The sequence below is a fragment of the Homarus americanus genome, unplaced genomic scaffold (genome assembly GCF_018991925.1).
Source record: "Homarus americanus isolate GMGI-L3 unplaced genomic scaffold, GMGI_Hamer_2.0 scaffold8148, whole genome shotgun sequence".
NCBI classification, from domain to species: domain Eukaryota; kingdom Metazoa; phylum Arthropoda; class Malacostraca; order Decapoda; family Nephropidae; genus Homarus; species Homarus americanus.
This window is the reverse complement of record NW_024721643.1, coordinates 65,185-81,079: the sequence shown is the minus strand read 5'-3', so window position 1 is coordinate 81,079 and position 15,895 is coordinate 65,185. Positions and strand designations below refer to the sequence as shown.

The following is a 15,895-nucleotide window of genomic DNA, read 5'->3' as shown; positions in this document are numbered from 1 at the left end:
TCAACTAGACGAAGCTCTCGTTATTGAGTCTCGTGGTACGTAGGTGCGGGTGCTGCCCACACTGGTAGGACTGCCTGCTGACTGTACGACCAAACACACACACACAGGGAGAATAAAAAAACACGTTAATAAATCACACCAACACACACTAATGAATTAAAAAACACCCCACAAACACACACACGCAACAACAAATAAATAATCTGCAACGAAAAATACCAACATGAGAAACATTAAGAAATTACAGAACATAAATATATGATAAAAGGTCATAACACGTGATAAATGACAAGGCATAAGAATGTAACGATAACAACATGAGATAATAACATGATAGATATATACCCCCCCTCTCCCCTGGACCCCACAAACAAACAAACAAACAAACAAAATAAGTGTTTCCCCAGATATTTGTTTAATATTGTAGAGGAATATCATTATCATCATCATCATCATCATTATCATCATCATCATCATCATTATCATCATCATCATCATCATTATCATCATTATCATCATCATTTTCTGCAGCTAATTCTCTTTTCGTTTTTGTCATGATGTTTTTACTGTCTCGTTAACTCACTATGAAGGGGTAAACACTCCTCCACTAACAAGCTGTGAGAGACTCTCCTACCTGCATCTTTGTTAATGAGATACTTCACCTGTGTCGCTAGCATGGTAGTCAGCAACACGACCTGAATCTAGTGTAACAGTATCTGCTTTGTACGTATGCATGCATGTAATAATAATAATAATGTGTGTATGTATGTATGTATGTGTGTGTGTGTGTGTGTGTGTGTGTGTGTGTGTGTGTCCTAAATACAGAATTATCGTACTCAAGTATTTAAGTCATCGTACTCAAGGGGTTTAAGTATGACCTCTACTGCTCCTGTAAGTGAAGTATTACACACACACACACACACAAGATCTCTCGAGAACTTTAATTAACCCACCACCGTCGTCCGGGTAGACAATGTGGCGTCACTCACAGAATAATTATTGCATTTGAGGCCTCACGTCACCTGGGGGAGCCCTTAACTTACCTGAGTGACGCACCTGTATGAGTTACCTGAGCTATACACTTAAGTTACCTGAGTGTTACCTGAGTTTTACACTTAAGTTACCTGAATGTTACCTGAGTTGTACACTTAAGTTACCTTTAGTGTTACCTGTATGAGTTACCTGAGTTATACACTTAAGTTACCTAAGTGTTACCTGAGTTGTACACTAGTTACCTTTAGTGTTACCTGTATGAGTTACCTGAGATGTACACTTAAGTTACCTGAGTTTTACCTGAATGAGTCACCGGAGTCATGCACCTGATTCACTTTATTAGCCTGATATAATGATACCTCACTAGTCTCACCTGCGTAATAAACACCTAGTAAGACTCTCACCTGCACAGTAAACAAACATGAGACTCTCACTTGCGCACTACACACTTTATAAGACTCACCTGTGCAGTAAACACCCATAAGGCTCTCACTCGCGCAGTCAACACCTTATAAGGCTCTCACTCGCGCAGTCAACACCTTATAAGGCTCTCACTCGCGCAGTAAACACCCATAAGGCTCTTACCTGCGTAGTTATGTCTTGAGGCTCGAGAGGACCATCCTGAGACTCCGGGGTGTTGAGCTCGTCGTCTGCGTCCTCAGCCCCATCCAGCGAGGCTTTGGTCGAGGGTGAGGGTGGCACTGTAAGATGGCACCAGTGTTTACTAAGCCTGTGTGGCACTTGGGGCCATCTGGGGTGTAGGTCATGTTGGGTGTGGGTCATGTTGGGTGTGGGCCATGTGGGCCATGGGTGTGGGCCATGCTTGTGGTGTGGGCCATGTTGGGTGTGGGCCATGTGGGGTGTGGGCCATGTTGGGTGTGGGCCATGTGGGGTGTGTGGGCCATGTAGGGTGTGGGCCATGTTGAGTTGTGTGAGGCCATGTTGGGTGTGGAGCTTCCCAGGTTGGAGTGTGGGCCATGTTGGAGTCTATGAGCTCTGTAGGGTGTGGGCCATGTTGGATGTGGGCCATGTTGGGTATGGGCCATGTTGGGGTGTGGGCCATGTAGGGTGTGTGCCGTGTGGGGTGTAGAAGAAGTGTAAATTAATATTGTTATGCGGGAATGTGGTAACAGTATACATTGGTTAGGTTGAATGTTGACACAGTGTATATGTTGGAATGTGGAATGTGTTACCAGTATAGATTTGTGTGGAATTATGTAGAATGTGGTAATAATGGACAGTGGTGTTAACACTATGTAATGTGGCAACAGTGTATATTACCAGTTGTCTTGTGTAATGTGGTTAATACTGTAATGTAGTAATGTTGATGAAATGTGGAATTTAAATTATTATTGAAGTGGCTGAAATGTGGTAGAATTATAACGTTGAGTGATAAATGGAAAGTTGTATAGATATGATATAGATAGATAGAGGAAGATAAGTAAGTAAAGGGTATGTATAGATAGAGGAAGATAAGTAAATAGATCATTAAGAGTTGAATAATACAATCCGGGGGGAATAATCTTTGTTGATGGAGAAAATTAAGCTGTAGTGAGGTGATTATTAAGGTCTGAGGGTTGGAGATCACGGCCCACTAACCTAACCTAACCTAACCTAATCTAACCTACCCTAACCTAATCTAACCTAACAGATCTGAAACACCGTGTGAAAGTTATAAACAGAGATACAGGCATTACTTCACATAATAAAAATTGAGGGATATTTTGTATACCGTGTGTGTAATCTTTCAGTAAATCTTGCAGGTAATCAAGGTGTGTGTGTGTGTGTGTGTGTGTGTGTGTGTGTGTGTGTGTGTGTGTGTGTGTGTGTTTCTCAACCATCAATGTTCCTTTCTCAATTCGATCTTCTATAGTGATAAGATGAAAAATATGTATTAAACTGTATGAAATTGCAGCCTTGTCATGATTTAGTTTGAGGATTTATTGTAATACCCCGACACACTGTCAATAGCTCACTGACAGCTAGAATATTAAGCTGTCAGTTAAAAAAAAAAAGCTATCATCTTAACTCATTTACCATAGTGATTTATTTACCTTCATCCACATCCCTGAGTTTGGTGTTGTCGTCATTGGTGGTGGCGGCGGCGTCCGGAACCCCGCGTCGACGTCGGCATCGGGATCGGGTAGCCACCGCCAGAACCGTCAGGATGAAGACGAAGCCACTCACCACACCCACGAACACAGCCAGTAATGGGGAAGACTCGGTGGAGCTTGAGTTATCTATATAAATAACAACATAACATCAATAAATAACAACTTTTACAATAACTTTTTTTTTTAACACTGAGGACGTTGGTTTAAGGTTATTTTAATCACCTCAAAGGGTTATTACACCTTAATATACCATGGTCTTCTGTGATATAAGATGCCAAGAGACTATAGGGACTCTCTGATATAGAAGGTAAATTGACGTGGACTGACTGGTATTTAATATAACAAGCCATAAACCCTGACTTGAGAACGTAAACATCTGATATAACGTATAAATGAGGCAGATGATTATTATGTATGATATGACTGACAATATATAATCACTTTAACAACCATCACAACCACCACGACAACTACAACTACCACCACAATAACCACAACAACCATCACACAGCCACCACAATAGCTACAACAACAACCACCACCACCACCACAACAACAACTACAACAACAACCACCACCACAACAACTACAACAACAACCACCACCACCACCACCACCACAACAACTATAGCAACCACCACCACCACCACAACTACAACAACAACAACAACAACAACAGAGTACAATAACCTCACTATTTAATAACACATCCTCAGTAAGTCACTATAACACACTCAACACAACGCACTCAACACAAAAGGCACTCACTACAACACAATCAACTCAAAAGCCACTCACTACAACGCACTCACTACAACACAAGAGGCACTCACTACAACACACTCAATACAACGCACTCAACACAAGAGGCACTCACTACAACACAGAAGGCAATCAATACAATACAGAAGGCACTCACTCCAACACACTCAACACAACGCACTCAATCAACACAAAAGGCAATCACTACAACACAAGAGGCACTCACTACAACACAAAAGGCACTCACTACAACACACACCACACTGAATTTCGGTAATTGGTCTTCGTATTGGTGAGAGTGCCAGATTGCCACTATTTATATGGCACTATTATCGTACCCAACAATTGCAAGTGTCATCATTGGTTGATTTCATGTGCCGGGAGATGAACTTAGAGGATGGATAGAATGGTGTTTGTGTATTAACTAAGACGATGGTGATTGTTATTGGTTGTGTAAGGGGATTGGGGGGAGGGGAGGCTTGTTAGGTTATAGTGTATAGTGTATATTCCACCTAAACACATACACACGCACACAAAATAACATCGAAAATACCCACACACACACACACCCACACACACCTGAACACACACACCCACACACACCCACACACCCACAACACACACCCACAACACCCACAACACTCACTTATCTTGTTCTCCGCCACCTTGAGAGCAAAACCCTGGATCACGTAAGGGACTGAACGACCCTTGGTGTTGACGGCGGTGACCAGCAGTAGGTAGTCCCGCCCAGGAGCCAGGCCGCCTACTGCGAAGGTGGGCGTAGGTGAGGACACGTTAGCCACTGTCTCCTGCGTCGCTGCGTCTCTAACCTGCCAGGGAGAAGCAGTGGTTTGTCAGGCTTAAGAGGCGTGGAGAGGTAGGTAGTTGGGGTACAGGTAGACGGGGTACAGGTAGGTGGAGTACAGGTAGACGGGGTACAGGTAGGTGGGGTACAGGTAGACAGGGTACAGGTAGGTGGAGTACAGGTAGACGGGGTACAGGTAGGTGGAGTACAGGTAGACGGGGTACAGGTAGGTGGAGTACAGGGTAGACAGGGGTACAGGTGGGTGGGGTACAGGTAGACGGGGTACAGGTGGGTGGAGTCTGGGTGGACAGGTGCTGGAGTGGGTGGGGGTACAGGTAGACAGGGTACAGGTGGGTGGAGTACAGGTGAACAGGGTACAGGTGGGTGGGGTACAGGTGGACGGGTACAGGTGGGTGGAGTACAGGTGGACAGGGGTCGGTAGGAGTACAGGCAGACAGGGGGTGGGTGGACTGAGTGGACGGGGTACAGGTGGGTGGGGTACAGGTAGACAGGGTACAGGTAGGTGGAGTCAGGGAGACGGGGTACAGGTGGGTGGAGTGCAGTAGACGGGGTACAGGTGGGTGGAGTCAGGTAGACGGGGTGGGTAGGTGGAGTCAGGTAGACGGGTGCAGGTGGGTGGGTACAGGTAGACAGGGTACAGGTAGGTGGAGTACAGGTAGACAGGGTACAGGTAGGTGGGGTACAGGTAGACGGGGTACAGGTGGGTGGAGTACAGTGGACCAGGGTACAGGTGGGTGGAGTAGACAGGGGTACAGGTAGACAGGGTACAGGTAGACGGGGTACAGGTAGACGGGGCACAGGTAGATAAGGTACAGGTACACTGGACGCAGAAAATCAAAATTATTACGTTACAGAAAACAGAAATAAAAGAAAATATGAACACAGGAACAATAAAAAATAATATCCGGGTCAACAAAACTGAAGAAAAATTGTTAGAAAGACGACAGAAAAATATTTAGGGTTTGATGATTTATTTAGAGGAAGAGGAGGAGGAGGAGGAGGTGGATGACGGTGAAGATTGATGGTGATAATGATAATGCCGATTGATAATAATTGATGATAACATTATTTACAAACATAGTAATAAAAATAACAAATAATATTAATACAAACACACACACACACACACACTCGCGTCACGTGGGGTTGGTATAGTACCCTAGTCTTACAAACTTGTGGTGGTCGATGGAAAAAAAAAAGAATTCTAGAGGATTATGTCTTCCGAACACAGGAGGTGAGACATATAGCTGGATTATGGCTGATTGTGAGAAATGAAACGGTGGTCAGGAACAGCCAAAAGGATTTAAGAGAGAAATCGGTCGTGGAGTTCAGATTTTTTTTTTCGTGGTGGATGAAGGATCTAAATTCTTATGGATTAATGGAATAAATTAATTTGTTGGTGGATTCAGATAAAAGTATAGAATTTTATTAACTTTAGAGACTGTGTGTGTGTGTGTGTGTGTGTGTGTGTGTGTGTCAGATTTGCATAATACACACCTCGTTACTCAATGTTATGATGGATGGATTAATTGATGCGTGGGAGAGTGGGAGTGAGTGACGGTGGTGAGAAGAGTGTGAGTGGTGACGATGGTGAGAGGAGAGTGGGAGTGAGTGACGATGGTGAAGAGTGGGAAGTGAGTGACGATGGTGGGAGGAGCGTGTGAGTGAGTGTCGGTGGTGAGAGGAGAGTGTGAGTGAGTTACGGTGGTGAGAGGAGAGTGGGAGAGTGACGGTGGTGAGAGGGAGAATGAGGAGTGAGTCGGTGGTGAGAGGAGAGTGTGAGTGAGTGACGATGGTGAGAAGAGAGTGGGAGTGAGTGACGATGGTGGGAGGAGACTGGGAGTGAGTGACGGTGGTGAGAGGAGAGTGTGGTGAGTGACGGTGGTGAGAGGAGAGTGGGAGTGAGTGACGGTGGTGAGAGGAGGTGGGAGTGAGTGACGGCAGGTGAATGAGTGACATTCAGACAAAATAAACAAATGGTTATGAGTGAGTGTAATCAACAGCTGAGAGAAAGAAAGAAAGACAGAAAGAAAGAGAAAGAGAGAGAGAAAAAAACTAGCCATTTTTAATTCTCCTTTTTCGTTGTGGATCATAATTCCTTTTTTGTTTTCCATTTTGTGTTGCGTTAGTTCATGGTGTAGGTTTGGTGTGGGTGTTGCAGGGAGTGTTTCAGTAAAACTTGGTTATTTGTGTTTGATGTTGAGGGTGTTGGCTGGTAAAACACACACACACACACACACACAGACACACACACACACACACACACACACACACACAAGACCGTTATTTGACCGTATTATGATGAAAGTATCCTATAATGATCAGTTTTTGTATGGTCTGTACAGGTAGATGCGGTACAGGTAGACGGATCCCAGGTAGACAGGGCACAGGTAAGCACTAAGCCTGTACGTGTGAAGTTGCTACTGTTGTCTTGCACTAAACGATGGTAGTATTGTCACCGTTACCACCTCGAGTTAACGCGTCAAGAAAAAGGTATATATATATATATATTTTTTTTTACTCCATGAGCCAAATACGTGAGTGGAATTTCGCCTGTGAATTGCTTTCCATATCTTGCTGCAGGTACTTGTGGGAGTCCTAATGCTCCGCTACGACGTATAAATAGTAAGAGAGGGAGGTTTATATTCTCACGCCTGGAGGAGGAGGAGGAGGAGGAGGTGAAGGAGTCATAACCTTTCGATCCGACAACAAAATCAAAATATCGAATTTCTTCATCAAATTCCTTTCACTCCTACGCTACATCCAAGGTCACTTACCCCCCTCCCCTCCTCCCACTCACGGGTCAATGCTTACACCGCCCTCTCTCGCTACAAGGAGAGAGGGATGGATGAAGGGGGTCGGGTGGCAAGGAATGATGATATAATGCTATCATCTTTCAGTGTTAGACGACCAGGCCTGTGTGTGTGTGTGTGTGTGTCACGCTTCATACCTGTCCTGACCAAGACCCTTACCTGAGTCTTAACAGAGAGAGAGAGAGACCACCTTTACATTACGCTTGAGGGAGAATATTCTAATAAAAAAAATAAAAAAACACCCAGGTAGGATTACACACTGTTACCTTGAGGGGGGGTTCATGGTTCAAACTCCTGGCTGGGTTCACACCGGGTCACCTAGGCTCACCGTCTCCTCTAATGGCAGGTATTTGGATATTTTTTCCTTCCACGTTCTCTGCTTATAGTGGCCACCATTAGCGAGTGGCTGTTGTGAGTCTTGGCCTATAAGGAGCAATATGGCCCTTCTTGTTGGAGGTGTAAGGGTGCCAGGGAGGTCATAGAGTGCCAGGGAGAATATAGAGTGCCAGGGATATTATAGGGTGCTAGGGAGGTCCAGGGAGGAGTGCCAGGAGGCTATAGAGTGCCAGGGAGACTATAGAGTGCCAGGGAGACAAGAGTGCTAGGGAGATTATAGAGTGCCAGGAGGTCAGGGAGGAGTGCTAGGGAGACTATAGAGTGGTAGGGTGGTCCAGGGAGGAGTGCCAGGAGACTATAGGTGCCAGAGATATGGGGTGCCGGGAGGAGTGCCAGGAGACTATAGAGTGCTAGGGAGACTATAAGTGGCAGGAGGTCAGGAGGAGTGCAGGGGAGACTATGGAGTGCAGAGATATTATAGGGTGCCAAGGAGGGTGCTAGGGAGACTATAGAGTGCCAGGAGGCTACAGAGTGCTAAGGAAGTTATGGGGTGCCAAGGAGGTTCAGAAGATTCAGAAAGACTAAAGGATGCCAGGAGGAGTGCCAGGGTGATTAAAAGGGTGTCAGGGAGAGTGCCAGGTAGATTATAGTGTGACAGGGGGATCCAGGGAGATTCAACAGGTATCAGGGAGGTCAAGAAATGTCAGAGAGTTAGTGTCACGTCAGCAGGTAGAGATCAGCAGGGAGGTCAATAGGTGTGTGTGTGTGTGTGTGTGTGTGTGTGTGCAATATACCCACACTATACACGGGAAAGTGTAAATAACCGTAAGACAGTTTTAACCACGAGAGTGGCAGCAAAAGCCTCCAAGCTATGAACCTCCGCTGCCAGACATATGACGTATCACCTTTTTTTTTGGTCCCTGCCGTGAATATTTTCCTGGAAATCGTTCACACTTAAACCATGATTCCTGTAGAGTTCTTAAGGTGTGACGGGACCAAGTTTATTTTTTTATTGAGAGAGAGAGAGAGAGAGAGAGAGAGAGAGAGAGAGAGAGAGAGTTATAATCATTTTCTTTATTTCTCCTTTACTTTCCATTTATTCCCTTTTGATTGTATGTCTTTCGTTCTTTCATATTCTATCTTTATCTTTCTATTTCTTCCTCTACGTTCTTTTCTCTTTTCTCTTTTTTTACTCTCTCCCTCACTTCCACTCTCTTCTCTCCTTTTTCTTTCTCTCGCTCACCTTCCATCACCCTAACCTCCCTCACTCTTTCACCCCCCTCCCCACCCGTCCCCACCCCCTCCCTCACCTCTTTCACCCTCCCTCACCCTTCACCCCCTCCCCACCCTCCCCCCACCTCCCTCACCCCCCCCCTCCCTCACCCTCCCCCCACCCCCCACACCCCACCCTCCTCACCCTCCCCACCCCTCACCCTCCCCACCTCCCTCACCCTTCTCCCTCACCCCTTCCCCACACCCACCTCCCCTCACACCTCCCCCACACCCTCCCTCACCCTCCCTCACCTCCCTCACCCTCCCCACCCTCCCACCCCCTCCCTCACACCCTCCTCCCTCACCCCTCCCCACCCCCCTCTCTCACCCCTCCCCACCTCTCCTCACCTCTCCCTCACCCCCTCCCCCCACCCTTCTCCCCTCACCCTCACACCCCACCCTCCCCACACCCTCCCTCAACCCCCTCCCTCACACCCCCTCCCTCACACCCCCTCACCCCTCTCCCCCACTCTCCTCACCTCACCCCTCACTCGCTCCCTCACACCCCACCCCCCTCATCCTCCTCCCTCACCCTCCCCCCCTCACCCTCCCTCACCACCCTCCCCCACCCCCCCCCTCCCCACCCCCCCCCTCCCCCACCCTCCCCACCCTCCCCACCCTCACCCCTCCCCCACCTCTCCTCACCCTCCCCCTCCCTCACACCCCCCACCTCCTCACACCTCCTCACACCCTCCCCTCACCCTCCTCACCCTCCTCACCCCCTCTTTCACCCCTCCTCACCCCCTCCTCACCTCCTCACCCCTCCCCACCCTCCTCACCTCTCCTCACCCCCCTCCCCACCCCCTCCCTCACCCCACCCTCCCCCTCCCTCACACCCTCCCCACACCCCCTCCCCCCACCCCCCCCTCCCCACCCTCCCCACCCTCCCTCTTTCCCTCTCCTCACCCCCTCCCTCACCCCCTCCCTCACCCCCTCCCTCACCCCTCCCTCACCCCTCCTCACCCTTCACCCCCTCCCCTCACCCCCACACCTCGCATACTCACGGTCGTCACAAAGTACTGTTTTAGGTCCCCGTCTGGCCAGGAACACAGGACACAGCGAGGGAGGTGGCGCTTGGTTGACCAACGTGCAGGATGATGGCTGCTCTGGGGGCCTGGGGAGTGAGGAGGAGAACATGGTGAGAGAGAGAGAGAGAGAGAGAGAGTTTAGGTGTGTATGTGAGTGGGGTGTATGTGTGTGTGTGTGTGTGTGTGTGTGTGTGTGTGTGTGTGTGTGTGTGTGTGTGTGTGTGTGTAGAAGAATTACCATAAAGACGCCACTGACCAAAGCCATATATATATATAGATAAAAATAAACACCCAAAGGTCAATATATAACCCCTCCCCCACCACCTTTCCCCCCACCACCTCCCCCACCACCTCCCCACACACCCCCTCCAAAAAAAAAATAAGGATATCAAAACACACCGAAGCACATTTTTATTCATCGACTCAGACACAGGTGATTTAAATCCTCATTATACCTGGATATTTTTATAATACGATAGACCATTACCCCCAAAAAAAAAAATAATAAAAAAAAAAAATGTCTATCTCTAGGCTTTCGTTATTCTAAATCTGATTCTCTTTCGTAAATAGAGAAAGAAGAGTTAGCTATATCAAAGTATTAGGAGGATAAGATACACAGCTGTCTAACTTTACCACGACAACATTACGAAAAACTCTCACCTGTTGCCTACCTGTGTCTGACGGCGTGAACAATAATGTGTGTGTGTGTGTGTGTGTGTGTGTGTGTGTGTGTGTGTGTGTGTGTGTGTGTGTGAGAGACAATATCCTGTGATGGATCATTGGGAAAATACACAGGTAATGGAGTTTATTGGTGGCAAGCGTTCACCTTTGACCTTCCCCCACACCGATATGAACACAGTCTGCCGCGGTGATAATGGTGGGAGTGGCACCCAAGCTGTCTGGCCTCTGATGGTGATTAAGTAGAGAAACTAGCTGGGAGGGAGACTTGTTGTGGTGGTGAGTGGTGGTGAGTGGTGGTGTGTGGTGATGTTGTGGTGGTGAGTGGTGGTGAGTGGTGGTGTGTGGTGAGTGAGTGAGTGGTGTGTTATGGTGTTGTGGTGGTGTGGTGGTGTGTGGTGGTGTGTGGTGGTGTGTGGTGGTGAGTGGTGGTGTGTGGTGGTGAGTGGTGGTGTGGTGGTGAGTGGTGGTGTGTGGTGGTTGTTGATGGTGTAGGTGTGGTGGTGGTGTGGTGGTGTGTGGTGTGTGTGTGTGGTGTGTTGGTGAGTGGTGGTTGTTGATGGTGTGGGTGTGTGGTGGTGATGCTGTGTGGTGGTGATGCTGTGTGGTGGTGATGTTGTGTGATGGTGGAAATAGTTGTTTGGTGCTTCTTCTACTGGGGTGATGAGACATGTGTCTTACCTGCTGGGGTGATGAGGGGCATGTGTCTTACCTGCTGGGGTGATGGGGAACACTCTGTCTTACCTGCTGGGGTGATGAGAAACATGTGTCTTACCTGCTGGGGTGATGAGGAACATGTGTCTTACCTGCTGGGGTGATGAGGAACATGTGTCTTACCTGCTGGGGTGATGAGGAACATGTGTCTTACCTGCTGGGGTGATGAGGAACATGCAGGGGATCTTCTGGCTGCCCAATCGGTTACGGCCCAGGCAGAAGACGACACCGTACTGATCGTGGGCGTGGGCGTGAGAGTTTGGGCGGTACACGAGGGTGCTGGTCCGCCCACGGGTAGTATAGGTCGTGGGCGCCAGGTCCTTCACTCCCCGACTGCTGTTGACCTTCCACAAGAACTGTACCTGTTTAAGACGAGAAGTTTACCTGTTATGGACGAGAAGTGTACCTGTTATGGACGAGAAGTGTACCTGTTATGGACGAGAAGTGTACCTGTTATGGACGAGAAGTGTACCTGTTATGGACGAGAAGTGTACCTGTTATGGACGAAAGTGTACCTGTTATGGACGAAGTGTACCTGTTATGGACGAAGTGTAGCCTATTTATGGACGAAGTGTACCTGTTATGGACGAGAAGTGTACCTGTTATGGGACGAGAAGTGTACCTGTTATGGACGAAGTGTACCTGTTATGGACGAGGAGTGTACCTGTTATGGACGAGAAATTATTTACCTGTTATGGACGAAGTGTACCTGTTATGGACGAGAAGTGTACCTGTTATGGTCGAAGTGTACCTGTTATGGACGAGAAGTGTACCTGTTATGGACGAGAAGTGCACCTGTTATGGACGAGAAGTGTGCCTGTTATGGACGAAGTGTACCTGTTATGGACCGAAGTGTACCTGTGTTATGGACGAAGTGTACCTGTTATGGACTGAAGTGTACCTGTTATGGACGAGAAGTGTACCTGTTATGGACGAGAAGTGTACCACCTGGACGAGAAGTGTACCTGTTATGGACAAGAGATGTACCTGTTATGGACGAGAAGTGTACCTGTTATGGACGAGAAGTGTACCTGTTATGGACGAGAAGTGTACCTGTTATGGACGAGAAGTGTACCTGTTTAAGACGAGAAGTGTACCTGTTATGGACGAGAAGTGTACCTGTTATGGACGAGAAGTGTACCTGTTATGGACGAGAAGTGTACCCAGTCCGTCTCAACAGGGTCGTAACACATCCCTTACATAACTCACTTGTCGTATTATTCAGTACAAACTATTTCCAACTATCATCAACATGTTTGCATCAATGAGGAAGCTGCACCCTCTTGACCTCCAGTTGTGACATTGACCTTTAAAACAAAACAAAGACCTGAATGATGTTTTCTGTGCCTCGTTTAGTGATGTTTGTTTACGTTATGTCTCCTTAAATATTCGTGTTGACATGAGTATGATTATCCATATAGGTGAATCATACTAGCATTTGTTTAACCTCTGTGTTAAAAGAAACTTGACAGGTGTTGAGAATGTCAGTATTTGTCCGGTCATACATTCTTTTCTTACTGGTTTGACCTTTCACAGTGATTCTTGACCTTTGACCTTCAATGGATCATAATTTAATTTGTTTATCATTTTGGCCAATTATTTATCTACAAAACGTAGTCCAAATCCTTAATAAACTCTTGTGTTGTGGACTGCTGGGTAAGGCCTCAATAATAAGGGTCTACAATAATAACAATCCATTATTTTACAGTAAAGATATAACTAACACGATCAGGTAAATATTATCTTAATCTCTTCACCTGGTGTTAAATTAATCAACCACTAACACAGGTATAGAGCGATATTATATATATGAAGATAAATAACCAAGAAAAAACACACCAGAATGCTTTATGTGTGGTTTGTTTGAGTGTTTTAAAAATCAGTTATTTTTTGATGTTCCGTCAACACGCGGGAAAAAAAAAAATCTCAGATCAACCCTTGTGTGCCAACCAAGGCTATTGTTCCTGTGTACCATAACACCTCACCAACCAGTTACCTCCCCTTGTTTTCTCTTCAACCTTCTCCCCAAAACTTTCCTGATTTCTGTTACTTTTTATTTTATTTATTCCTTCTCTTGTATTTTCACTATTGGGGACTATTTAAGGGCTATATGTCAGCCCTTCTTCAGCCCCTGGTAAAGATAGAAGAAAATAGTATCACATTCGGAAAATAGAGATAATTGTCCTGCCCTTACACTTTCCTCTGTCTTTAACCTCCTTCAGTCTGTCTTGTGTGTGTGTGTGTGTGTGTGTCTGTGTGTGTGTGTCCGTGTCTGTGTGTGTGTGTGTCTGTGTGTGTGCGTGTGTATGTATCTCTCAACCATGATCCTACCACCTTAACTTGTGTCATCCCGTTAATATCCTTCACGTAATCGACTCATTCTAGGCTCCTTTGAACACCGTCTCCTCACGTCCTCTCCTCCTCTTGTCCTCCCGCTTACCCTCCCTCCCTCTCTCTCTCTCTCTTTGTCATCTCTACCATCTGATTATTTATACTTGACACTGATGCTCTTGGTCAAATTATTATACTGTGTCGATTTATCACATTTAGACGCCTTAGAGACATTCCCAGTTCCCACCATAACACCTTGATTTTTATTCCTCTCCAACAAATTCTTCCCCAACAAACTCCTCTCCAACAAACTCCTCTCCAACATAATCATACACCAACACAGACACATACAGACCATTTCACTGTCTTAATAAATCACCATCTTCAGTTTTTGTAATCATTCTTCTATCTCTCTCTCTCTCTCTCTCTTATTTTCTCTTCTCTCTTTCTCTTTTTCTTCTCCTGTTCCCACTTTAATCCTCACTACTTCTTTCTCACCTTTACCTCACACTAACTTCAACACCGACTTCAAGTATTAATTAGTCTTGTCCACCTGGTTCACCCCCCTCCTCCTCCTCCTACTCCTCCTCCTGCTTCTCTTCTTCCTCCTCCTCCTCCTCCTCCTCTTCCTGTACACAAACCTACCTTCATTTTACTCCAACTTCAGTTACTTTTAAACATTGTTGTTACTGTTACATTCTCCTCTGTTGCTACTGTTACGTCAAGACCACCCACAAACAGGAGCTCCCACACTCACCAGCCCTTGATACCCTGTCACAGTATACCCGTCAGGAGAAATGACCTGAGACATTCCTATTGTGTGTCTGCTTGACGAATGATCAGGTGCTGTCCTTCTACCTACAGCGTCACTTAGAGGCAATGGAAAGCTGACAGAGCAAGATACACGTTCATATTTCTCAAAAGGAGTGTGTGTGTGTGTGTGTGTGTGTGTGTGTGTGTGTGTGTGTGTGTGTGTGTGTGTGTGTGTGTGTGTGTGTACAATGCCTGCAGAAGAAAGATACAAGTCGCATTAATGTTTCAGAAGGTGAGGCACAACTTTCAGGTTCACTCCTACTGAAGATTTCATAACCGGTAGAGTTAGACTGGCAGCGGAGGAAGGTGTTGGTGACATAACAACTGTACTTATACCTGCCAGATACACCACACACCTGCCAGACACACCACACACCTGCCAGACACACCACACACCTATCTGACACACCACACACCTGTCAGTCACACTAAACACCTGTCAGACACACCACACACCTGTCAGACACACCACACCTGTCAGACACACCACACACCTGCCAGTCACACCACACACCTGTCAGTCACGCAAGACATCTGTCAGTTATACTACACATCTACCAGTCACACTACACATCTGCCAGATACACTACACATCTGCCAGTCACACTACATATCTGCCAGATACACTACACATCTGTCAGTCATTACACACACTTGATAACACCTGACACGCACCTGCCAGGTATAAATATATTTAGTAACGTTTGTAATTAGTGCCAGGATTAACACACACACACACACACACACACACACACACACACACACACTTACCTCTTTTCAGGGTTGGATTCGACGACACAGTCCAGCGTCACCTCCCTAGCCGTGATTTGGTGACGGTGACGTTACGAGGCTCCCTGGCACTCTGGTATTAAATCCGTGAGAGAGAGATGGTGTGTGACGGGGGTGTTATGGTGTGTGATTTGGTTGTGACGGTAATCTTTAACGATGTTTTATCTACACACATTTTGTTCTCTCTCTCTCTCACACATACAGAAACAAAACAAAAATAAAAATATGTAATTTATATAAACAAAAAGTACAAAAAAGAGGTAAAATAAACCTTACTTTTTACTTGAAGTAAATAAGATGCCAGGTTATGTCTGGGGAGGTGGCACTGTGCAGGGGTGGCACTGTGTGTGGGAGGTGGCACTGTGCAGGGGTGGCACCTTAATGTTGAATAATGAGATGCCTGTATAATGCCATAACTCTACACCA

The 15,895-nt window shown here is 46.5% G+C and overlaps 1 protein-coding gene across 1 annotated transcript in view; it reads right to left on the bottom strand.

Annotated features, from left to right (window-relative positions):
* Positions 1-15,895, bottom strand: part of LOC121861797 — a 68,907-nt gene continuing 53,012 nt past the window's right edge. Inside the window, exons 11-17 of the mRNA XM_042359721.1 lie at positions 14,625-14,638; positions 11,691-11,856; positions 10,121-10,231; positions 4,516-4,699; positions 3,048-3,233; positions 1,579-1,694; positions 1-81 (exon numbers count right to left, since the gene is read on the bottom strand). Coding sequence (XP_042215655.1) covers positions 1-81; positions 1,579-1,694; positions 3,048-3,233; positions 4,516-4,699; positions 10,121-10,231; positions 11,691-11,856; positions 14,625-14,638 — 858 coding nt within the window. The remainder of the gene's footprint in view (positions 82-1,578; positions 1,695-3,047; positions 3,234-4,515; positions 4,700-10,120; positions 10,232-11,690; positions 11,857-14,624; positions 14,639-15,895) is intronic.